This window comes from Vanessa atalanta, chromosome 2, assembly GCF_905147765.1.
Source record: "Vanessa atalanta chromosome 2, ilVanAtal1.2, whole genome shotgun sequence".
Classification (NCBI taxonomy): Eukaryota; Metazoa; Arthropoda; class Insecta; order Lepidoptera; family Nymphalidae; genus Vanessa; species Vanessa atalanta.
In genome coordinates this window covers 4,623,792-4,651,353 of record NC_061872.1, presented here as the reverse complement: position 1 = coordinate 4,651,353, position 27,562 = coordinate 4,623,792, and the positions used below count along the sequence as shown (strand labels likewise).

The following is a 27,562-nucleotide window of genomic DNA, read 5'->3' as shown; positions in this document are numbered from 1 at the left end:
TCAAAGTTTAAATTAAACTTAATCTTGTATCACCGCGTCTTAAGATCCTTCCAATTTCGACGGGAAATCTTGACGAGCGTTCTCGAATAATGAATGTTTTCATGAAATCCTAGTTAATATTTGTATAACTATAATTAAGACACAAATAAAACACTGACTGTGTGAGAGTGTGATCGTATGCTTTATGTTCTATTAAATATATGTACCTATTTATCAGATATTTTTACTAATAATAGTCTTAAGCTATACCATATATGTGCCTAGGCCTATTTTTATTTAAATAACAAAATCTCTGCACTTACATGATCAACAGCAGTCATTAATATGTTTAATTTATATACTTTGTCTGGGAAACTACTGCAAATAGTAACTAAAAAAAAAGAGTAAGTACTGAGTTTCTTGCCGGTTCTTTTTGGTAGAATCTACATTCCGAACCGGTGGTAGCTTTACTTTAAATAGTTTCTTTAAAGACGATTCAAAAGTGCTTGTAAAAGCTTACTTGAATAAAGTATATTTTGATTTGATTTGACTTTTAGAACTGGATAACAATTATTTGTATTGCTTAGTCCTTGTTTGAAGGGTGAGTGATCTCCTATCCCATATTAGTGGTACATTGACAGTGTTGAGTATATCTAGACACGCGGTAGCGTGTCAGCCAAGTTCTAGTAACAGAACTGGCTAGCAGCACCGTGTGTAATATTACACGAACCATTTGGAGCTACTTTTGACCTCCTCATAACTCAAAAACTATTTGACATAAATGTGTCAAATTTGGCTCATATATTGAGATTTGCGAGATACATATGTGTTCCAAATTTCATAAACGCACCTCAAATGGTTATTTAGATATTAACGTCTAAAAATCGTCATTTTTATCACTGACTGACCTATAGATCAAAACTATATCCTACTTCCAGGTGACCTAGAAAGTTCAAATTTGGCATGCAGGTAGATAATTAGGCCAATATAAAGGAAAAAATCTGAAACTGGTAATTTTTTATCATTTTATTATAATTTTTCATTTTATTGGGTCTATTAGGAACATTTATATACTTATGGTTCCTGTAATAACTTTAATAAAAAAAAATTATGTAAGAACCAGCAATCAAAACTTATGACAGCCATACATAGCCAACATAAAATAATAATAATAGGCATTTCGGTACACGGCGCGCAACGCGACGCCGGAGCAGCGGGAAAGGAGCGTTGCGATTAAACCTTAACGCGGACGTGTCTGAGCGAGTGGCAACCGCGCTCATAAGAATTATTTTAATGCCTTCCGATGGAAGCTGCCTAGTCTATTCGACTGCATATTTTTTGTTTGAGTATACTAGTATACAACAATAAAATAGGTTTCGTGAGACTGTAGTAGAGTATGTATATCGTAACTGGAATGATTTAAGTTTGTACTCTAGCGCTACAAACGGGGATCCTTATTGCTTGGAAGAACAGTATCGAGCAAGCATGCTGATGTCAGTAAAGGACTGGTGAATGGGTCCAATGGAAAAATAGAGAAGGTACATTGGGGACGTCGACAACAGCAATAGTGCACGTAAAATTACAATTCAATTTAAACATTATTTAATTTGCGAACTAGAAGTCAAAACCAAGTTACAGATATTAAGTAATGTACATATATGTTCAAAGGAAACAATTCTCTATTTGCTTATTAGCATATTCTACTACTATACACAAATTACAACACCTTCGCCTTGACGGTGCTCTTTTCGACATAGGCTTCTCTATATTAAGTAAAGAGCAGGCTTACGTTGGCCTCTCCAGAGTTAAAACCTTAGATAGAGTACATCTTATCAATTTAGGTCCAAGTCAAATCAAGACACAAGGGAGCTCTATTGTAGAGTACAACCGTCTGCGCACGTTATATCGCCCCGACTTGGCCAAATTAAGTATAAACAGAAAACGCGTAAAAAAAATCCGGACACTGAATGGGCAATTCACTCGAACATTTCAGAGGTACCTACAAGAAAAATAAGAACGTAAAAAAAAAAGACAATTATACCCCGTAAACGTAGGAAAATAGAATAGCTTAACAAAAACCATTTGGTATTAATTTTGTTATTAATAAGTACCTACTAATAATTTATATACAAAAAGTAGTGATATCCCATCAAAAACATAAATGTAAAAATGAGAGCCAAGTTAAATATTATGATAATATACCTTGGTTGTTGACTTCAACGACAAAAGAAGTGAGATCTAAGTTTGTGCCAAGTTAAATAGTCCTTTCTGAAATTTATTTATAACTACATAAAATAACATTTCTTCTTATAACTTGGGATAATATATTGTTGCCTAAGGTCTGACTTGGCTAGTTCTCATATACGAATTATATTATAGCCTTCGTAAGTTCTAAGCCTTTACAAATGAATTATAAACACAAATTAAGCACGCAAATATTCAATGGTACTTGTCTAGATATGAACTCGCAATATCTGGTTAAGATGTTTTCATGTTTTCTAGTGACTGGACCATCGCAGCTCTTAATGTACGTTAATCCTAACTAAGCAATACTGAGCTGTCCTCCATTCTTCTTAGATGTTCTGAGTTATAATTTGTTATTCTAAATACAAACTACAAGTTGTGTTTATAAACATATAAGAACTAGCCAAGTCAGACCTTAGGCAACAATATATTATCCCAAGTTATAAGAAGAAATGTTATTTTATGTAGTTATAAATAAATTTCAGAAAGGACTATTTAACTTGGCACAAACTTAGATCTCACTTCTTTTGTCGTTGAAGTCAACAACCAAGGTATATTATCATAATATTTAACTTGGCTCTCATTTTTACATTTATGTTTTTGATGGGATTTACCATTTACAAAATTTGCTATATCTGTGCGCTGAGGTAATAGGTGTTATAAATCGTGTAATTAATAAAAAATAATTTACTTAAAACTTTTTTATTTGTAGATAAATTTGACGTAATTAGGCTGAATTTATTATATAGCTTAAGTTAAGTGAATAACAAGAAAATAATATAAACGATATTGAATTTAACGGTAAATATTAGTTCATCGAGTTTCGAACTTGTCAACTGTTTTATCAAAAAGATTGAATGTAAAAAGCTTCAATGAAAGTCATTCGATGTTTAAAAAGTTCATTTAGTTCAACATAATTTTTCAGAGTAAAACATTAACATAATATTTTTACATTAAAAGAAAAGGGAGTTCATTCAAATCGTATGAATAATATATCCTGAAAGGAGGTCGCGCACCTTTGTCATATTTTTGTAAAGCATATGATCCGAAACAAAAGGTAATGCAAAATATTATTCCAAATGAATGTTTAAAAGTAGAAAAATTTGATTACTAGGCTTTTCCTTTGACAACCATATTATTAAAAAAAAAAAAGTTGTATCATTCGCTCTAATATGAATATATTTTAATAAAATCCTGTCCTTTTTCTATTTAACTGATATTAAAAAATAAAGTAATTGCTTTGAAATAAAACCAATAATGTATGGTACAGAGTTTATTTTCGTAATATAAATACACTATCTGACCAATATAATATTTACAAAAATCAGGGATCCATTTCGTGTTAACTTACCAAGGATAAAAGTATTTGAATAAATATATATTTATTGATAAAGCAATATATGTTCTAAATAGAGGAAATAAGGTGTTATTTTGTTTGACTATATTTAATGTATAATTCATCAAGCGGTTTGCCGGTAAGGGTAACATCGAAATGTAAACGATTCCTTGCATGGTCCTCACGCATCTTCAACAATTTTATAATTTACAACGCATTCGAAATATATCTCTCAGATCACCATTAAATGACGATCTTAAAGCACAATCAATATTATTACGAATTTATATGTTTTACGTATTTTTTATTGCAATAAGTCGGATTCGTTTATTAAATTAATCAACCAGTTTTACGAAGTTGACAAAGATTATAAAGAGCTATAACAAAAAGTCATTACGTGCGATTTGACAAAATTTTTGATGACTTTAAATAAATTGCACACGCAATGACGTTTATGTTATTATTATATATAACAAAGCAGTTAAAATAGTATATAAAGTCGGACTTAACATGCTAATAATATGAATAACTTCAGGATTGCGATTTTAAACGTAACAGTTGTAAACTAAATTTTATATAGAATGTTCTACGGTTCCAAATTTAAAAATATTCAAAATGATTTTTTTTTGGAAGTAGGCCCTTCTAATTTACCGAAAGTCTAAATCTACAAATATTTCCAGTGTTCGATTCATATTTTATATTATTTAGTTTGCACATATTACTTCCGAAATTATATAAATAATGAAGTATATTTCGCATCAACTTAATTCTAATAAATCTGTATCACATAATATTAGATTAATTTATGACTTAATAATAATTATAAATAATAATATACGTAACATTAATATGGCAACAAAACATGTTACTAGCTAAGCGTCTAAACCAGTAGGGTTTATGTATTTACATGTCTGTACAATTGATTTTCTATATATTTTTATCACTTTTGTCTAATCGTTATACTTTTCTAATATATTTATTGCCAATCAGCTAGTTTAACAATGATTAGAGATTCTTTTAATTATATTATAGTGTTTAATGTCACACATTATAATACAGTGCCGAGATAAATAATTCGCGAGATATCAAAGCCATTTCATTGTTAATTAAACAGATTATAAAACAAAAGGCGGGTGGAACGTTTGGAACATTATAGTTAAGCAACAAAAACAAGAACGAATGCAAATTTCCGGCATTGCGAAACGACGTATCTTTTTTTTTTAATACTTCAATAATTAATAATTAAAGTGACAACACTTTTGACGTTTTAACAAAACGGGAGACGTCGTTTCAGTATAACGTTTCGAGCGCTCCATTTTAATTTTATTTTATAATCTGAGGTTAGGGATGTAAAATTTATTTTCCTATATTTGAAGGTTTATCAATTTTTCAAGGACGTCAGAACAGTTTGTCCCTATTAGATATGTATAGTCATATTTTCCTTATATCTATTATTATGACTGCTCTTATCTGTAAAAAAATTCTGAAGTGGATATTCTCGTGAAATGAAAAGTTGTTACGTGCGAGAATTTCACGTCATAAGATTATAATTTAATTTAAAATACACCCGAATATATTTACAAAACGAGTAAACATTTTGATATGCTCTGTACAATACATTTTAAAATGATATCTTTTAAATGCGTATTATTTCAATAAACTCTTCATCGTAACTCCTACACTATTATACTCTGCAGTTAATTTGGAAGCTTTCATTAACCACTAGTATCAGACTAGCTACGCAGGACACTTACAATTATCTAAACAATAATTTATTTATTTTTCTTTAAATAATACCAATTATTCGCATTAATTAAATGTCTTTTCATTTAAATATATAATAAACTATTCTTTTGTCGTTATTATTGCAAAACAAACGAATAGCTCATTAAATCGCTACTAAACGGTAGCACGCCAGAGATTCGTTTCAGATAATAATTTATAACATACATATACAACGTTTCAATCAGGAAAAGTATGTACGTTAAAATTGTAGTAAAACTACGCCGTCAAGGTTCAATTGCCTTTCGTTTTCGCAATATTGCTGATTAGGGACATATTATTAAAGTAGCCACAAATTCCTAGAGTTCTACAAGAAAACCGAACTACTCTGATAGTCTAAATTATTAATGCAAATTCCTTAGTATTTCAAAAACAATATGAATTCCAGCAAAACAAACTACTGACATATTTCAGAATGTTTTAATAATAGGTCCCTAATTGCAGAACAACAAAACTCTCTGCACAGCGATACCATACTACGAATCATGTAATATCTACACTAATTTGTAGTTCAAGTCTACTCGTAGTCCGCACATATCACACATCACTGCACATAAATGATATGGGTACTCTTACGTAGTTCATTCACTTGACTCTGTGGCCGTTTTTCATGTTTCGGACTAGTTTAGGTAAAACGGACGCTGATGCTGATCACCGCAAGGCTGACAATGTAAGGTAGGAATGGTCTAAATGCTGTTGCTGAAGCCGTCCTCGGGGGCGAAGAATATGTAGTCTCTTCATATGTTCTACTTCCTGTTAACAAAAAGATGTGTCTTTAAAACTAAAGTCATGAACCAAACCAAACTTTTATAATAATATATCAATACTTTTAAAGAAATACATATATTATATTGTAAGGTTTTACTATCTCACCTATGCCTTCTGCACCAGAGCCTTCTTCACCAGAGCCTTCAGCATCGTACGCTGCATCGTCATCAGTGTAACTTCTACCAGATCCTGATCCTTCATCACCTGCCTCATCTCCTTGCATGAAAGCCTCCGCTGCGGGTGCGGATCCGCCCCAAGAGTGGGATACTAGCAACTGTTAAAAAATGAATCAAGTTTAAAATATAGATAACAAAATAAAAAAACAGCTTGTTCTCATATGCCTATCTCTATATTTAGTTATTTAACAAAATAAAGAAGTTCTGATGTCACAAACAAAATAATTTGATTGTGGAGTACTCTTAAATTACCCGCACTATATAGTCACTACCTCGTTTAATCATATGTAGATCTTACTTTTTATATAAGTGTATATGCTGTATAATATATGCTATGAACAGATAAAAAGGTAAATTTGATGGTCATATCTAAATCTGGATAAGTCACTCACCTGTCTAGCTTGTCGCAACCTGTCGCCTAGAGCCGCTACTCTCGAGTCTTGAATAGAGGTCGCCGTTATCTCTGGATTATATTTTTGGTCACTTAACGACGCTGAAGCGACGAGAGCCTTCGTGTACCTAAATTAATTTGAAATGTTACTATGAAATTTTCATTCACTATGTATGAATTTATTATACGATCTTCTTTACTGATATTTTAGTTTAACACAAATTTATTTGTTTTAATAGTTTTATTGTAAAAGAGGTTTTATATTCTTATACTTACTCTCCAATCGTTTCACCATTCCAGCACTGATCATTCCCATCATTTGCGAAGTCTGGTTCATCACATAGTCGGTCAGAAAGACCAGCGAATAGCTTCTTGCTAGCTGCAAGGGTCGCAGCGAATTGGAGCAGCTCAGTATCTGGCGGAGGAGCACGAAGAGCATCTCGTCTCGACGCGCCAGGCGTGGGTCGAGGTGAGGTCAGGTTAGGAATGTCCAGTGTCGAAGGCGGACCACATTCTTGCCGAACCTGATAAAGAAGTAGAAACCTGATAAGTTTGCTTCGTATTTCTATTTTGACAACTTTTAACACGTTCAACAAGTATTTGACATTTTAGTTAGGGTAGTAAATGGTAGTTATTGGGAATCAAAAAATTAGAACTATGCTTAGTTACTCATTTTTACATTTGTTAAATTCTCTAAAAGTGAAATCATCTTACTTGATTTGTCCACGATAATATGAATATATTTTAATGAAAATATTTTTGTAGTGAATTAACTAAGGATCTTATATATAATTTAATAATCATTTAACACACACAATAATTGTACTTAATTATATAATGGAAAGTTATTTATTTTAATCTGTAGCAATTATTTATATGCAGCTTTAGTTTATCGTAAGAAATATTTTAAATGTTTATTGCTAAGTCAGTTTTTACGGCTGAAATAATGAAATAGTTCGCAGTTAGTTGGCATAAAAATAATGTTGTAGTATACTTATAATTAAATGTACACACTAGAAATCGTCTCGGAGTTTTTGTGTTTCAGCTACAATCTACACTCGTTATTTGAGGTAAAAAATACGTGCCTGTGTTTTAAAAAGCTATTTATATCTAATTAAGAGCGTCATAAATATACCTAATTACTTTTACTAAGAGGCAAAGGCTTGCATCTCTAATTTAAGGGGATCCAAATGACAGTCACGGGTTTGTGAATTTATGTTAAATATTTTCGAAATGATTAAAATGTACATTTTATGACAAAAATTTGGATAAATTTTATTTGGGTAATTTGTTAGATAATAACTGTAGTGATATTTTGTAATATTATGGTAGAATTCGAAACGTAATTCTGTTTCTAGTCAGGATTCTTCCATAAAGATACAATTCTATTATTCTCTGAGAACGTACAGTTACAGTACAGAAGTGTTATTTTGTAAGAACTCACTTCGTTATAACTAATTATACATATCACCTTCTGACATTTCACGATCGAGTTTCGCTGTGAGATTCGAGTTTATTCCGACAGAATAACTCAACCATTCATATTTGTATATTCATATTTATATGAGCATGATATTTCGTAATAACTCAACAATGTACATGATCTCATTCAAGACGAATTACGCGTATCGATATTCATATCATTTGTCAACTCTCAATGCGAATATCTGCGACGGCACTCGTGCGGAAATAGACATCGTGTGAACGCCCTTACCGACGCGCGACACACGCAAATAAACCACAATGTACCTCTGCACCGCAAATAGTAACATAGCTACTATAATCTGTTTATTGCAATCTTAAAACTGCACAAAATTATGCATAATGAACTCTTATGCGGTTAAGAATGGCACGATTCTGCGGACTCCGAATGGAAGATGGCGTTCGTATTCCGATGTCACGTTCTAAACCGTAAAATGTTGTGACACACATCTGATATACACATTATGTTATATAAAGTAAATATAAATATAAAAATGAATAAATAAAAAGTAATTATAATATAATAATAAAATATGTCTTAAATTTAAGATATATTCCCTTTATATATAAATGCGGAGAATTATTTGACTAGTTAAGTTCCACAAACATTTATATTGCTCTCTAATGGTCACAAAGTAATCTGAGTCAAAACTTTATTACTCTTAAAATGTTTTAAATGCATGCTTTTATTCAAATATATCATTCCCAAATATATGTATGGTCGATAAACTTTATCATTTTATATATTGATCGTTAAAACTTATCTATAATTTCGTATTACTATGTAGACCACATTTCGAAATTGCTTAATTTATTTTAATTAATTTACGAAGCAGGACACATTTAATTGCAAAAAATACAACCATTATTCGAAACAAATGAAGGTCGATAAGTATTGAAAGAATTTTAATATTTATGGGAGCTTTTATTTTAGTATAAACGTAATTCATTCTTAATAATAGATTACTTAAACGATAAGTATTTCTTCAATACTTTTAAAAAACAAGAAATTCTTTATTTTTATTTTTTACATCCGTCGTTTGAGCGCCGGAATAAGAATTTTATATTTTAATTTAGTTGATTTCATTTTGTAAAGTCTCCTTTTCAGAAAAAAAAACTAGCTAAACTGTCGGAATATAATTTAGTTTTTTGTGTGTCTAGTGTATATAAATTCGCTAAGTCTGTGACTGAGATGTTTGGGTGAGTTGACATTTTAGAATAGTGCTATCATCGGGATGATTCAAAGGAGTTTTTTAGTTGACTAAATAAGAGGCTGAGGAGAGTGATAATGGCTTATTCTCATCGCAAAAAGTTTTGGAGTTTAATTCACAACACTAAAAACGGCAGGTTGTTACCAAGTGTTAAAATTTGGTAAGAAATAATATGTAATTTCTTTATGATATTTATCGACATCGAGTACAAGACGAATTATAAAAACAAATTTATCATATAGAAACAATAAGACTCCCGTGTATCTTTCACTGGCATCTATCTATGGCTCTTACAATAATTGTATATTAATTTCTGCTATATAAATGAAAATAAGTCTTTATATGTTTGTCCTTTTTCAATTGCTACACAGTCAAACTGATTGAAATGAAAATTTCTGATCCAAAATCGTAAAAGATTTTATTTTGTCCTTATATTTGTCCTTGCATTCGAGGTTTTATGTAACCCTTCTTGAAACCGCGCAAAGCCTGGACGAGTAGGTAGTTATTAATATGAATTAGTTAAAGTTTCAATGACTGCCTGTTATGAGATTTTTAGAATATGTCATTACCCTCAAGTCTCTTACGTAATCGCGTCACACATTTATCAGGCCAATAGTTTAGCGGACGTCGCCGCTGTTTGTGTTTATTCTATTTTTGATCTTTTCATATTTACTTTTCTCGTGCCTATTTCGAACTCGACGATGTTATTTTAGAATTACTATCCTGTAATATAGCGTTGATGGTAAAGATAGTTGATTACTCAACGAGACTACCTACTTGTTAACACGTAAGGATATTACACTTGTACAATAATCAAACGTAATGTGTTATTGTATTGCCCTTGGTGGATAGTAAAGGTTAAATGGCAATTTCTGTGCGTAAAATGTATTCTTTTATCAATTGCAACTCCTATGAAATATTTATGTATTCACTCTTTATTATTATATCAAAAAAGTTAAACTAGAAACACTTTTTTGGGTTCATAATATTGGTTAATATTTTGTTTGTGACCAAGAATAAATATCATAAGTTTCTAGAATATTCCATCCAATGAAATATGTATTATAATAAAGGAATACGTCAAAGCTTCATTCAACATTATGTATTAGAGTCGTGTTCGTTGCGTTATGTTGCGTAATATATCATGATTTTTATACCTAACACCCCTACTTGTAGTAATACCGATTCAATGAGATATCCTTCCAAAGCAATCGTGACTAACCTCATTGTTCCAATGTTTAATTATAATAATTGTAACACCAGTCGCCTTTGTTCATCTTTATACTGACTCATGCGTGCATTTATTAAAACAACGCTTGAATTGAACGTGCCGAATCAAAGATACAATTTGAAATACGATAAACAAAAATATTACGTTGAACAACGATGCTGATCTTGGCTGAAAGATAGAGCTTCGGGCATTTAACTCGAAGGAAGTTCATCAACGTCGCTGCAACACTGGTCCGTCTCCTATCCGTCGTGAGAGGGCTGGATATATGTTTACCTATATTGTTTGACGTTTACATGACTGTTTCGATAAATCCTGCATGAAATATTGTGGTGTGGCACTGGGATCGACGCATCACATTCTAATTCCACTACGTGGTATTCCCCTGAGGTATTCCCCGTTTGCGACAATCGGGGGTTATCGATGCCAAGTGTGATTAACACCAGGCCCTTCGAAGAGTGGGTACAGCCGGTTTTTATTGGGTATTTCGATGCATGCTGGCGGCTTGTCCTGACACATACGGATAAACAGTGATCGCGGTCAAGCAGTATCGAATTCTTTAAATCTCAAGCAGATATATAACCATTTTAATACGATCATTAATAAGAATTGGAAAGTTACATGACTTAATCAATAAATAATTATGTAATGGGATAACTTTTAAGTAGCTTATCGATATTTAAATTTAGCTATTACTTCGTAAATGAAGGCGGGCGTCTTTTAAAAGGTAATGAGATGTCATGTATTAATGATCTAAAATCATTTATAATTTAATTACTTCCATGACAGCAATGTTGCTTTCTGATATCGCTAAGACTCAATCATAGAAAATGTATTTTATCTTATATAAGTTACAATATAATCTGGTATTTTTTTAGGGTTAATTTATTGAACCCTAAACGAAACTTACGAACACAAAATTCATTTCTATATTTTGTCTAGCTTTGTTAAGAAGAAGATAAAAATGCCAAGGTATTTGTCCCAAACTATTTTAAGTAGGTATTATGTTTTTCTTTTAGATACGGTTACAAAATAATTGACCATCCATAAAATATCGTCAGTAGATCGCAGTAACTGATTTAAAATAAATATTGGCGTGTGGGCGTTTGATATATAATTAAAATGTATAAACCTGCGTCCGGCGTTGCGTCAGATCGATCAGTCTATGTGACAAAAAATTAAATCGAACTTATTAATCGACTCTCGGCTATTTCTTTTTTTATTGATGCCATGATCTTAAATTTTATATGTTCAAATGACTACCTACGAAGTTGCACGTATTCTGTTAAAAAAAGCTTTTTTATTTTTATTTGAATATAGTTTATAAAAGTTTTATGCTTAAAATGTTTTTATTAAATATTATACAGGTCAGTCATCTCTTCGTGGTGTACCTTGGGCATAGTCGGGGGTATTCTTTGGAGTACTCCCCGACGTGACGATGGGGTCATAGAGCATTCCTGGTACTTTTCTGATAAACAGATTGGAATGTTCGAGGGACTATATAGCACGGCCTCTTTGCGGAGTACATGGGTAGGAACTTGTTTTATTACAATGGTGGCAATGGAAGGAGACGGAAGAGTTAGATCAAGAAGTTTCAGTGAAGTCGAGATTGAGATAAAATTCTTCTCTTTCCTGAGAAGAGTTCTATTGATAATGAAGAGCTGCACAAAAGGGGCCACATATTCGTCATGTCAAATAGATCTGTAGCTTCAACGAACCGTGAAGATTTGAAACAGGAAACGCGAAAATTCTAAAGTTTTTTAGCATATTCTTAGTATTATTATTTTTTTGGTTATATTTCAAACAAAAGACAAAATTCTGAGTACACATTATATAATGTACTAAGTCTAAAATCGTCCTGCAATTTATCAAACGTATGTAGCGTTCTAACCACTGATGGCACAGTGGTTAGAACGCGTTCATCTCAACCGATGATTTCGGGTTCAAAACCAGGCACCCACATGTGTATTCCACCAACCCGCATTGGAGCAGCGTGGTGGAATATGCTCCAAACCTTCTCCTCAAGGGAGAGAAGGCCTTTAGCCCAGCAGTGGGAAATTTACAGGCTGCTAATGCTAATGTAGCTTTGTGACAACCCTATTAGAAGCGATAATTCCTAGGCCGTAATGCGGCAAAGATATTTATGACATTAAAGGCCCGGAGTTTTATGTCGTTGCGTGATAAAAATGTGAAAAAATTGAGAAAGCTAAAAAATTGTTTAAATTTTTTGAAAACTAGAACGGAATAAACTATCAATCGACCTCGATAAGCGCCACGATTTTGAAATTCGTATAAAGAAAACACCAAAAGATAGAAATTACTTTTATTTTAATATGTCACGTGACCAAATATTTTATAAACAAAGACGATGGACGCTTAGAATAAGTTAGTCTAGAACAAATGATTTTTATCAAAACTCGCGGCAATCTTGTCAGCGAACATATTCGATATCATATTCTTATTGAAAGCAAACCTATTCTGAATATAAGAATCGCAAAATAGAATTGATTGTTTTCTGATATAAGGCAGATGGGCAAATGGGCCATCTGATGGTAAGTGGTTGTCACCTTCCACAGACATTAGCACTGTAATTAATATTACCCATTCCTAATATACTACCAACCTTGAACTAATATACATATGTCCCTTGTGCCTGTAGTTTACCGATGTTTTTATTGATTACCTTTATATTTAGGTCAAGTACCGAGTTTTAAGCCTTGGTTTGTAAATTAAAAGTATAAAAAACGCAATATATATTTATAAACTTATTGGTATGAACAGAAATTGAAATAAAAAAGTAATAATGAATAACGAGCTATGATGTCGGATGATCGGCTTATAGGTTTTCTATTTCTAGCACATTCAATTTATTACGACTAATACTGCCAATAAACGGGCATCCGCTGTGAAACAGCAAATATATTAGTTTAAGCCAGATTCGTGAATCATTATATTATTGGTGGCATTATCAATTATTAGTCTATCGGCAGGTTACGTGTGAATTAAAATCAATTAATTATATATCCGTACAAATTGGAAATATAATCGATATTTACGATTGAATTTTCGTCGTTATAGTTAAGACTAGATACCCGCGGCTTATATGTTAATCTGGAACATTAATGGTTTTATAGCAAAATTACTATTTATAAATATATTTTTCACAGCAATGAATCAGTCGATTGGACTTATATGAGATTTTATAAAATATTATATATTAGATTTTTTTTTAAGTAGCCGTGTTTTAACAATTTGGGATAATTTTGAAAGAGGTCGAGTAACAATGCCCTAAACACATAACAAAGACAATGGTGTCGTATTAGCGCCCGCGCAGACAAAACACAGACATCCGTTGAGTCACGTCACGATCGTTATGTCATTCAGTCACCAAGGACACTAATTCCGGGGTACCATTTTTTAGTCACACTGAGCTCTACCAACATTACGAATATGTTACAAATACTTTGTATTATTATTTAACTAGGTGTTGAACTGTTGTGATTTCATTTAAGCTAAAACGATGATGAAAAAAGCAACTAAATTATTTTTAGATCCATTGTTTGGACTATTCAAGTAGCGTCTTATTTATTTATTATAGTTTATTACTTACTCTCAGTAGCAGATTGGTCTTAGGAAATTATCCTGTGCTTCGGAAAGCACGAAAGTCCAGTCATGTCTGAGAGCCGTTTGATAGAACGGGTGATGGAATGTAGAGTCTGTCCCCTGCAAACTATTCTTATTCTTCTATATCTAGTCTTGATTGAAAAAAGCTGTCACAAAATGTTTCACGTAAATTGATATAATTTGTTTAACTGCAATTATTTATAAGCCTTCTTTCGTCTTTTGGCAGCCAGACAGAAGTCTAATTAAATTTTACATTTATGCGTGTAAGTTTTCATTTGAAATGTTCTTTTAATTATGCGCCTACGTATTTACGTACAATATGTTTACTTTTGGTTAATATCAATCCATGTAATTAGCTTCATAGTAATAATAATAAAATAAATATTGGAAAACATCACATATATTGCTCTGATGCCAATGTAAGTAGCTAATGCACTTGTGTTATGGAAAATCTGAAGTAAGGATGTTACCACAAACACCCAGACCCAAGACAACATAGAAAATTAATGAACTTTTTCTGCATCGACTCGGTCGGCAATCGAACCCGGGACCTCGGATTGGTGTACCCATGAAAACCGATGTATACACTACTCGACCACGGAGGTCGTCTTTAGACAATAAAATAAAATTTCGCCTTATAGGATGTAAAATACTTTCTTTTCCATCTAATTCAATAGCTCTATTAAATTTATAATAACAATCAATGCTACGTGATTTAAGCCAGAGTTGTATAAAAGAGGTTTATACCACAAAGCAGTTTTACGAGCTCGGAAAAGCTTTTATTATAAAAGGCTCGAAGTCGCTCGGTGAAATGTTGACTTTCAATTTTCATGGTAATAGCGTTGGTTCAGGTTCCACTCCCTGTGGATTCAGCTGTTTTCATTTTATATTGTATTTATTTTAAAGTTTTGATATATATTTTATAGTGTTTCTTTATATGAATTTACGAGCTTTTGTACGCCATTCCGCTCGTGTGGAATATAAATCAAATTAGGTAGGCTTTTGCATCAACAAAGCATTTTTAAAAATATTTTTGAGTTAACGCTAGTTTCGCTTAGCTGAGATATCATTTATTTTTATATCTATAATTAATAATTAAATTTAATAATTATTAATAAAGATTAACGTAAAAAACGTTACATGCTTTTTATCATCTCTTTAAGCTTCGTACAAGATCACTCTTGTCAGACATGTTTCATGCACTCATGTTCAGTCGACACTTGCTAAAACAAAAGAAGATTTTCATCTTAGATGGCTAGTGGTCATCAGCGGCAATGTAAGAAATATTAACCAACTCCTCATCGCCGTTGCGCCACAAATCATGATAACTAAGATGTTATGCGCCTTGTGCCTATAGTTACACTGGCTCACTTCCAACAATAGATTGAAACAATGAGGTATGAAATCAGAACTAACTATTTACTTCTTTTCATATTTGTAACACAAAAGATATTAATAATATTAATTTAATATCTGTAAGTGATTTTGATATATAAAATTAATAAAAAAGCAATCACTCAAAACAATTATCAACAGGTTTCTTGAAAAGAGCGAATCATATGTCATCATAATTCATAGACTATTAACTTGCCAATTTATTATTATCAGAATAAAGTTTATATTTGTTTGATATTTTATTTGTATTATAATATATGTGTCGCTATGACTCATCCTTGTCAAGTCTTAGTCATATGAAGTGAAATTGAATAATGGTATCTTCATCATCAATTTTGATTTCCATACATAAACTTTTACTTTTTTAAATAATTTTTTGGCAAAGAAAAACGTCGTTTTGGAATTAGTCGTAACAATACTTTCATATTTAAAAATTCATTTTAATAATTACGTTAATATTATTTTTTTCAACGTTACACTTATTAAAATATTATATATTGTAATTAGGAGTCTAATTCATTTATTGTACTTTATAGTTCGTGAAATAGCTTATAAATGGTTATGTCCAAGCGGATTAATTTAAATGTATTAAAATAAATTCATAATCCTCATTTTTTATTTATATTCAAATATTTTAGTAATATATTTATCCTAACGTAGGTTATTTTCATTAATCGTATATTTTGGGTACATTGACTTTAAATATATTATAACATGACACATATATCAATATAAAAGTATGTCTATACGTATTATTTATATATACTAAATACTCGCCATAATAATCAAAAAACAAATAACTATTGTCATCCAATGCCACAACTAATATATATGTTTTGTTTATATAAATGGAACAGGGGTCATAAGGCAATATATGTTAAATCTTCAAATAACGTTCAAAAATAAACATATCAGATGATTATAGCGAGAATATATGCTAAATAATGTAAAAACATATTAAAAAGTCGTTGACACGGGCGATGCGACTACACTAGTTAAAAGGCAATCTCTGCTCTCCGGCAAGGTGGCGTCAGGTGAGTAGCGCCAGCGCCCGCCCACGCGCCCGCTTTCACGATTGAATACCGCAAACGAGAAATAAGCGAATATTTGAACGAAACTACCTTTTCAATATTTAAATATTAATATTTTAAATATTTAATATTAAAATTTAGTATAAAATGTTTATATTAAATACGTTATTTATACACATGATCTGTCATATTTAAGCAAAATTTGCAAGTATATTACTTGCAATCGTTATAATCCTGAAGTTACGATGGTATTGTATTAGACAAAGTTTTATAAGTAAGATTTTATGATATCGTTTGGTATAGTCGTGTTAATGTAGTATTTAAAAATGAGATTTATTTAACATTTTCGTAGCTGATAATTTATATTTTTTAAAATATTATTAAAAAAAATATTTTGAAAAATATAATATCAGACCACATTGAGTTCGTTTAAAATCTTATAAATTTAGCAAAAAAGCTCGTAGCTTGGGTCGTGACAGGCGTAGGCGCCACTCTTGACGAAACCGACACGCGATTTATTGATGTACCGCCGCATCACACTTATTTATTGACCTTCAATAGTTTCTTTATGGCTATGATAAATTCAGCCCACTACTGAGTTTTAAATCGACCGGTTTTGTTACCGCGCGATAGATAGCTCGGATCAAAGGTGAAAGTTAGCGGATGTCGGTAATTATATCGGTATGTTTAATATTTATCACAGGCCTATCCTTATAATCTATATCTATACATATAATATATCTATACATATAATATATCTATACACATAACATATATGTATATATAGATAATAAAATTTGAGTGTCTGTTTGTAATATTAAAATTACCGCTTTTTACTAAATGCATATGTATTATATTTATTTGTACACGGTACATATACCAAAATAACATATTTTTAAAATTTTTGTTGGTCTGTCTGTCTGTTTGTTCCGCCAAATATCTGGGATGGCTGAATCGATTTTGACGAGACTTTCAATGGCAGTTAGCTGATGTAATAAGAAGTAATTTAAGCTACTTTTATTTTAGAATTATGTATATATAAAGTTCAGTAGTAGCCTTCGCGCATGCCCCCACTCTGCCGTCACGTCGGGTGCCTTCTACCAACGATTTAATACTGCCTAATACATAATTAATAAGTTATAGTAAAATCTGCGAACTTAACAATAACTTTTTTGTTAAATTCAAACGAACACAAAGTCGCGGGCACAGCTAGTTATTCGATATTATTATATTAACTTAGTATAATTGACTTAAAGAATTAATTACGACAAAATAAATTTAGTACTGTACACAAAAATCAGTCGTCACGATACCGTTAATAAGAATCACTTGAACCGACTTAACCAAAAAATTATCAATTAATGTATCTTATAAATTTGAATTTAAAACTTAATGTAGTACTAAAGCTAATACTCTGCTTTATTTGCAACGTTATGAAGCCTCTTTAAATCTATTTAAATCTTTTTGCCAACCGTTATCGGATCCGACTCGCGCGCTATGGATTGTACCTTTTTATACTATGCCTGAAACAATCTTGCAAGTGTCAATAGCAACTGCACCGTACCGAACAAAGTTTTAACGCAATCGGTTGAATACTTTGATAACGCATACGACACAAAAACAGAAACACGTTTCTAGATAACGTCTGAAATGCATTGCAATAATATAAACTTTTATTCGATATGACTGTTGAGAGCGCGGAGAATATAGTGATGTATTCTCCGCACTCTTTCTAATAATAACACATACACTTTCACATTTATTATATTATAGTACGATTTTTTTGTGGACACTATCGATGTTATTAATCTTTTAATATTATTTTCTGGTTTAATCAATGTTAAGTAACGATCGTCGTGAGTAGGTAATGTAATTTATCAATGAAATGCTTGTATAAGGTATTTGTTTGGTTCTATGTAAGGCGACAGACTGGCTGTGTTATAACGATATGAATGGATGACTAAAGGAACAATGACTAAGAAACATTATCAGAGGTCGTTTTAGTTTGAGACAACATGTCGCTGGCGGTCCATTGCCTTTGTGCAGACGAGAGGATAACTATTATTTCCTTTTGTAGTAATTTATTGCTTTTGCTATATTTACATAATAACACTGTTTGCTCAATGTGACATTGCACGAGACTACATAGTCCGGTTTGAGATAAGTGGTATTATACTGATAAACTCAATTATTTGTTAATTGTCAATGCCTGTCCGAAAACGTACCGTATGCAAACAACAAATATGACGACATTTAAATTCGCGCAGCAATTTGAATTCAAATTTCATAATAGTATTTAATTAACTAAAGACATAAGCAATGTACAGCTATAAAACTATTAAAATACCAAAATGTTTTTAAGAAAACTTTGATGGAGGAATATTTCGTTTTATCTATTTGAACGTACGGACCCAATAGTTAAACCTTATAGTTTGCTTTTTTTGAGATAATAGGCCAAGTCAGTATCGAACCCGCGAAATACACATCTATAGGTGACCGACCACATTCAGGTAAGTTATACAACTATAACTTTGGGAATAACGTGCTTACTAACTGATATACGTTATAATAAATTGTAAGCGTAAATATTTTTGTTCGAACCAAGAATTCGATAAAACATTGACCAGTACATGTAAATGTCTGTCAATCGACAAACTACTAAGTAGTCTCAACAATTCGACAATGAATACATATGTTACTACGGGGATTATAACTTCTTATAGAATCTTCAAGTATTGCAGTACATGGGCTCGGCCGACCCGCGCCCACGTCTGACCTGCCTCGCCTACGACGACTCATTCCACCATCTTTATGGTCTCATAACATCGCGTAAACTTAATCTAAAGAAAGATTCTAAGCTTTACGAGCGCACGATGAACTGTTCTGGCTTTTGAAATGGTATTTCTGTACCGATGCGCTTTATTGTATAACAAAACAATTGATTACAATCGGGACAAAGACGAAAGGAATGTGACGAAAATGTTCGATTAATGTTTGGTCATGTCGTAAAATGTTTTATAGTATAATAAAATTATTTCGTAATCGTAGTAATAATATGTATCTGAAAGGTTTAAAGTTCTATAATTCCGATACGCATTGCGAATGCGACTTTCAGTGATAACCATAAAATGATGGAAACGTTCCGTTCAACGGTATTCCCTCTCTGTGTGGCGTCCTGCCAAGCTTTGCGACGGCAACAGTGTGAAATGTTTGATAACTTTACTGCAGACATTACCGAGGGCGATGAAGCTACAATTTTAGAGAATGACTACTACGCGTCCGCGTAACAAGCGCTACAACTCATATCTCAGCAGTTATTGTAACAATTTCACGCTAAAATAGCGTGCAAAATGTGACACTTCTATAAGTTTCCGGTAGAGCGGTAAATCAGGGGAAATTATATCGAGAATGATATTTTATCGAGTTGAAAATTATCTAGTTCAACACGAACGAAATACACATTCAAACATTTCTATAACGAGTTCGGAAAGTTTGTTACTCATTGTTGCAACGTAATTAACAACCGCAAATGAATTTAGTTGAGAACTTAACTCAATAAGTTGATATTGGAGTGCGCTTGCTGCATACGGGTCATAAATTCAAGCAATGGCGTTTAATTATTAAAATCTATTTTCATTTTATCTTAATTAACGTTTAAGTATTAAACTAATGTATCAAAAAGATCTATTATCGTATTTTATCACGAGTAATTTCAAGCGGTAAGCTGAAATTTTCAAAAAGACAAAAGACTTTAGTCGATTCAGATAAGAAGCCTCAAATATTTTAATTACGAGCAGAATTGGTATAAAGATGTGACTTATGTAACACTTGGCAACATGTCGAGCATTCAAATGTATGTGCAGAGTGGTGCATAAATTAAAACTTGGAAGTTGTTTCAAGATCCGAGCTGACTCTGACTACACTCCAAACGTGTTTCGCGTCTCAACGAGACATTCTGGGAAAAGTTTCGACGACAATTAGCCACAGTTTCCAGAACAATCATTTAACAAGTAATTGTCTTGAATTTCTACATAACATTGTTTTTTTTTATAAAAAATATTCGATGTTGGAATTTCGATTGTTTACAACACACGTTTGGCGACATTGTAACCTTTTATTCACTATGATTATAACATTGAAAAGCATTTTCATTTTAAAATACATTATAGAAACAAACATCCGGATTAATCTACTGACCTTCTTCTCCAAAATCACGTGGTTCTCGAGCGCGTGCATGATGGCTTCTGACACCTTAGATTCAAGAGCTCTCAGTGCAGTATCTGCGTCAGCTCTTGCTAGCCGTTCTACTCCTTCGACGTACCCAGCCCACGGGGCGTCTAGTTCAACCACCAATGAGCCTATGCATCTGTGAACAAATATAACCTCTAGTAAACCACTCGCAGCAAAATAGTTATAAAAAATAAACCAAAAAGCAAAATAGTTATAAAAGATTTTACAATACAATACGTTTATACTTTATTGTATTCCAAAAAAATAAAATAAGGTTAAGAAATAAACATAAAATAAGGTACAGGAATAAGAATAGTTGAATATTTATATTGAGGTTTTATTGTTTAGAAAGGGACCGTTTCCAAGCAACATTCGATACATTGTATTTTCTACAAGAGAATATAAACTATAATAAAGTAGCGAGAATTTTATTGTTTTCATGATTAAAAATTTAATAAAGAAAATCTTATTATATCTCGCCCTATAAATCGTCGCTATAATTAATATAAATTTAAATGATAACTTTTCTGTATTTAATACACGTGATTATAAAAAAACTATTAAAATATATAACCATGAAAAGGATGTAGAATGTCGCTTGTTTTCTTGTGAAATTATGGAAGTATAGGTATTAAAACTAAGTACTGTTTCATAATTGAGTTATACAATATTAATATTCCTAAAACGGACTCGTCTCCAGCTAACAAGAGGTTCAGAGTAATTATAAATAAGATTGGTAGATAAATTCTTAATGAAACTCGCTATCCGGACAAGGTTTGATTTCATTTGACTAATATTAAATGCTAAAGAAATAAAAATACAACGAATAAAAAAGGTAACATTTCATTCAAGCAATCTTTTTGCTTCAATTTGATTGAAAGTCTGTCCGGTCTCGTTGAAAGTGTTCAAATCACTTTCGATAATGAAAATCGACTCATGTGAACGCGATCTAATTAAAAATACAAATAGATAGATAGAATCGCGCAAAGATAAGAAAGATTTACTTTAATCTTTTATACGAACAAACAAAGAACTGATTTACATAAATACGAATTATAAAAATAAAGTCATGTTAATTATATTTATTTTTAATGGATAAGCGATGTTATGGAAATGCTTTGAAAATACTTCGTTCAAAATTTCTTTAAGATCTCGTGAAAGGTTCAACGATTATATTTATATTAAGATACATACGCCAAAAGCAATATTGGAAGCATTGAAGATGCATTTCTATCTCATTGGAAAATAAATATTACCCGATAGTACGCTCTTGGTTTAATAAAAAAGTTACTACTAACATAGTTCAATTTAAAAACATACTATATATATAGTATGGGTTTACATATATATATATAGTAAGAACAAGATAAAATATTAAATTCAAAGTCTAAAGTAAAGTATATCTTTACTTAATTATGAAACGTGACTATGAAGTCTATGTCTTTTAAATAAAAACAAACTAAAAACTTCTTAAGCGTCTAAAAGCCTTTTCGAGTTTCTAGTTTGCCATTCTGTTAACTAAGAAACAACACATATTTTACGTCAAAACTTAGTTTACTTGTTTTAGAAGTTACCGTCCAGTAATACATTAATATACATATAGTATTGTGTGTTTTCGAAATCCTTGGATTTAATTCGATCATATTTTAAATACGAAATACGAACATATTTTTTATTCACATTTATGGCACACAATTTCTAATGCTATAAGTTTTTTTGCCTTTTTATGATATCTAAATCTATTTTCAAATATTTCAACGTCGTGATGTCAAAAAAAAAAATTTTTTTTTTGTTTTTTAATAAAAAAAGGAATCCGTCCTTGCATCATTAAAATAATAATAACTGTATATATAATAAATTTAATAGTCACTTAGGAAACTCAACAGTATGACTTATATACGTATTATATTTCAAAACTACTTTTATTTTATGTAAGTAGAATTGTTTAAATTTTATTAGATGTTAGATCATGAAATTCCGATTTTATTTGTAAAGTAAACATCCATCGATCCACTCATAATTTTCCCCAGTGAGATTAAGCTCGAATGTAGAGTAGCTTTACTTTTCCATAAAGTATCTAGTAATAACCATTATATTAAAATGTATCTTTAAAATAAGTTCAATGAGAAGCACGCTTATTGTCTGGCTAAGAGCTCACTACTCTTAACAATTACAATAAATGCCATACTGCTTTGATCTATTAGTACCAGGATTTCTAATCTGTATTTTTCATAATCCATTGTTAATTGTCACATCAAGTATAAACTTACCCTCTGGCAACGTTTAGACAATAGTTCCTGCACGGGCTGACATCGTGGCCCTTACAACGGGAACAGCCACCCATTCGTAGCAGTTTGGAAGAACACTCGTCGTTAGAATTCGAGAGCACTTGTTCGCTAGCAGCGAGCGCGCTAGCCCCCACTGCGAGCACTTGGAGCAGCGCACGTGCCGCTTCCAGTGACCGTGACAATGATGCTCCTAGCTGTTCGAATTAAAGGATGTTTTTATTAAATACTACTACAAAAATTATACGTTTTTTTATCGTGTAAAAAGAAATCTCATTTATTTTTCTATTATCCTAAGTGATGATAAATATTATAGTGTTCATTAATTCGTTTTAAGGGTAGATCTGTTCGTTCACTTATAATACCCCTCCACATTAAATTCTACCATTAAAAATATTATTTAAATTGTATTTTTTTTCTATAATTATTCTTACACATACATTTCACATACACCAAGACATCTTGTAAGCAGACACTAATTCATGTCATTATTAAGCGTGGCCTTCCATGCTTAATTATGACGTGTGCCTTTGTAAATTAATATTTATTAACTAATGATGCAAATAAATAAAAATAAATCTTACTTGTTGGGGCACCTCGCCGAACGGTTGGACCGCATCATACGCATCTTTTAAACATGCTTCATATTCCGATGTAAATTGCTTTGTGTCCAATCTAAGAACATTTTGGTAAGCTACAGGGAACACGTCTCGAAAGAACTTCTTCGTGCCCGTTGCCAAGTCTTTTGGAGGTATGGTGCTTAAATCTTCTGCCTCTATATCATCTTCAAGGCCTGGTTTTAGTAGAATTCTGATGTCGTCATACAGAGCACCGAGAGGCGTATGAGTTCGTGAAGCATGATTCCGATATAATTGGGAGAACAGAACGGCTGTTTTGTTCTGAGACTGGTATGATAGTGCCGTCAGATGTTCTGAGGACAAAAATACACACTTAAAGAACACGCTGTGATGACATTCGACAATCAAATTGCATAAGTTTTATTATGCTCTGAGATTTAAAAAGGCACCTAACCGAATAAATGAGTATAATCCTATGAACAATAAAGGCTGAATAAACAAAGACATATATTAAAATGTAAACATTTTAATGCTCCGAACTTTGTTGTAACAAACTTTGAGGGAATTCAAACTGAGTCTGTTTCTACAGAAATGTGGTATTAAATAAACCTCATGTAAATAGTCGTTAGGAAACATCTCTCTGGTATTTGATTGTACGACACCAGGTGTCCTGGCTTGATAATGTGTTATCTTTTTGGAATGCAGAAGCGGGACTGAGGGATCAACGCCTCGCTACATTCCTTCGTCGAGATATAAATTTATTTTAAACACTTAAAGGAACTTTATCTAGCCCACCGACGAATAAAAACCCTAATTAAATACATCGACTTTCTATTTAACTAAATAGTCATTTTATCTTTTGCTTTAATGCAAAACAAATTAAGATTGCATGAACGTATTTGAAAATATTTAGAGGATTAAAACGCCTGTCTCTCATGAGTGGACTTTTAGAGGGTGGATTTACGGCCGCTTCAGAGTAAACTACTGAAGGCGTAACATCAGACTTATAACTATAGTTAGTCATGTCAACTTTCTTAAAAAATTCAGTACCAATTCTTTGCATTGTTACAAAAAGTGAATTATATACATAACAGTATGATTATGATTAAAAAATAAATCGTATTTCATTGTTATGACTTTTGTTATAAATGAGCTTGTCACACTGTTCCTTACAAAGGTAACCTAAACAAGATTATTTAAAATACTGAACCAATGTATATGGTGGCCGTGTTGCTTGCTTTTTATAGAATAAAGAGTTAATGTTAGCAGACATTTTTGTCCACGTATTTTCGCTGTTACAAGAATAAATCTTCAACATTTTGTTTTACGGCGGGCGGTTCGATAAATAACAAGTGTCATTCGTCTTTTCATGCGAGACCTCCAGACGCCCTTCGCCGAACGAATCTCGTATCTATGTAAGGGTACGGTACTTAAAACGATTTACTTTTAGACATTATATTGCGTAAAACTATGTATTGTTTTGGATAGTATCTACTGGAATAAATAATCCGAAGTGAAAAAATTGTTTGCTTGTTTGTTAAGATTTAACTTCTTAACTATTAAACTAATCATCTTTGTGCATATGTGGTGTCAGGGGTAGAGAGAAGGACAGAGGTACCCAACACGTGCCTCCCTCATGCGAGCGAATCTAAATTTAAACGAAAATAATATTATTACTAAATATGAAAACGATAATTACATATTTGACATTTTCATTTCAAAGAGTTACTTTGAATTGAAACGTGAAATTGGACTTTATCGGTATGATATTATATATGATATAAACCACACATATCATTGAAGTAAAAAATTGTACCACAACTCAATTCAAGTATTTAACTTATACAGAAATTTCGTTACGATTTAAAATTTTTAGTTTCAATTTAATTAAAAAAATAAAAATGATACCCTCTTTTTTATACATCGTAATTTCGTGAACGTGACACTATTTTTTTTTGTTAGTTTGGAAATATTTTTAATTTTTATTTGAATTAAAAGTTTCCTAAAAGTTCTTTTCAATTTAATTTGCTGCTGCATTTTTAATACAGTGAACTTGTAAACAATGTTTAAAAATTTCAAAAATATTTATTAAGATTATTTTAATGTTATAGTGAATTGAGAAAAATTTGTAAATCGCGACCAAAAACCTACAATTCGAAGTTCTATTATATAATTATTCATCAATTTCTATTATATCAAAAAGAGAATAGTTTCTTTTTTGTTTATTTTTGATTTTGTAATAAGTCTGCGTGAAATAATATATATTTTTTTAAATGTTTCTCTGTGCCTTCATCGAAGTAACTTAACGGTCAGTAAAAATATTCGAGATGGTCCCGTAGATAGAACGCGCCAATTTTAAACGAAGGTCGCAATTTAAAAATCTGTAGACATCAATGAATTTCCATGAGCGTAATTAATGTTTACAAATTATCTCAACGACAAAGGAATAACCTGCGTTAAATCATCGTTTCATATTCTTCTACATGTGTATTCCTTCCTTACGAGTGGAGGAAGACCGGCAGTAAAACAAAAGTAGTTATCTATTTGATTTCAAAAACAAAATCGTATTGAAAAAACAGCCAAGAGACGGCCTGATGTATTATCTGGTTAAAAATAAAATAATTTTACATATATTCGTCTCCACAACTTAAATCACAATCGTTTATGTCTTCTCATATCAGAATATTAAAGCTGGGCTAGATTACACCGCAGAGGGCTTTACGACGTATGGGACCACTTTTACGATCACGTTAAAATTATCTAACGATTTTCTTAAAATTGAACTTGTAACGGGACGGTTTCTAATGTAATATATATTTTAAAAAGAACAATCATTGCGATTATTCTTATCCAACCAGATGTAAAAAATAAATTATTCGAAAATATTGTCGAACGTGCTTTAGCCGTTAACGTTGATTTTATATTTCGTTCATTCTGGTGAAACTTTTTAGTGTTGTACAGTTGTCGATGTGTTGCGAAATTATCGATTAATTAAATTTTCACGAAAAATGCCGAGACCGGGATTGCTGTTATTTTATTATGTAGGTTAGGTTAAATTCGGGCCTATTTTTAATTTATGAATGATGATATCAAGTGGAGACTGTAATTTAATTAATTCGAGTTTCTTGCGAACTACACGAATTTTACTACTACTTTTTATATTAAAATAAAAATTACTGATATATGCCATTTCTTGATTTATTACTGGTAATGATTATTCTTAAGACATATTGATAGTCTGGCTTTATGAATACATGAAGTTCGTTGATGAATGAAAGTCGTACGAAGGGCTGTATTTTACTTTAGCATGTCAACCGCAAAACAAAGGTGAAATTACTCTTCCATCGTAATGAGGGACTGATGGTGGGCTCGGTTCGAAACCCCGCTCACAAAAGTATACACCTCCATAACATGTTAACAATCCTTTTTTTCCAAACCGCAAAATAAATCGATACACTTGTACTATTACGAGATAAAAATAAACATTATTTTTTTATAAAAAAAAAATAATTAAAAGTAAAAATTAATTTAAAATGCAATCTCTATTATTAATTAATAATAACAAATGTTTCTTGCTATTTACAAAATTATTAACAATACAATATACCGACGAACTATTAACAAGCTTGAATTAAAACAATGAAATGAAGCAAGCTAAAACCAGACAACACATAACTCGTAATTAAAAACACATATTTACTTTATGCCTTTACACTTTTATTATAACGTGCACATGTGTGAATCGTAAACACTTGAAGCTCTACAATTAAAAAGCGTAAACAATAGTAGAAGCGTTTTATCTACAACTTGAACACTATCGAG

The 27,562-nt window shown here is 31.6% G+C and overlaps 1 protein-coding gene across 1 annotated transcript in view; it reads right to left on the bottom strand.

Moving 5' to 3' along the window:
- Positions 1-4,192: 4,192 nt before the first annotated feature.
- LOC125070328 (division abnormally delayed protein) overlaps positions 4,193-27,562 on the bottom strand; it is a 92,810-nt gene continuing 69,440 nt past the window's right edge. Inside the window, exons 3-9 of the mRNA XM_047680148.1 lie at positions 23,747-24,093; positions 23,148-23,359; positions 20,845-21,013; positions 6,953-7,200; positions 6,678-6,804; positions 6,215-6,383; positions 4,193-6,094 (exon numbers count right to left, since the gene is read on the bottom strand). Of these exons, the coding sequence (XP_047536104.1) occupies positions 5,967-6,094; positions 6,215-6,383; positions 6,678-6,804; positions 6,953-7,200; positions 20,845-21,013; positions 23,148-23,359; positions 23,747-24,093 (1,400 nt within the window). The 3' untranslated portion in view covers positions 4,193-5,966. The remainder of the gene's footprint in view (positions 6,095-6,214; positions 6,384-6,677; positions 6,805-6,952; positions 7,201-20,844; positions 21,014-23,147; positions 23,360-23,746; positions 24,094-27,562) is intronic.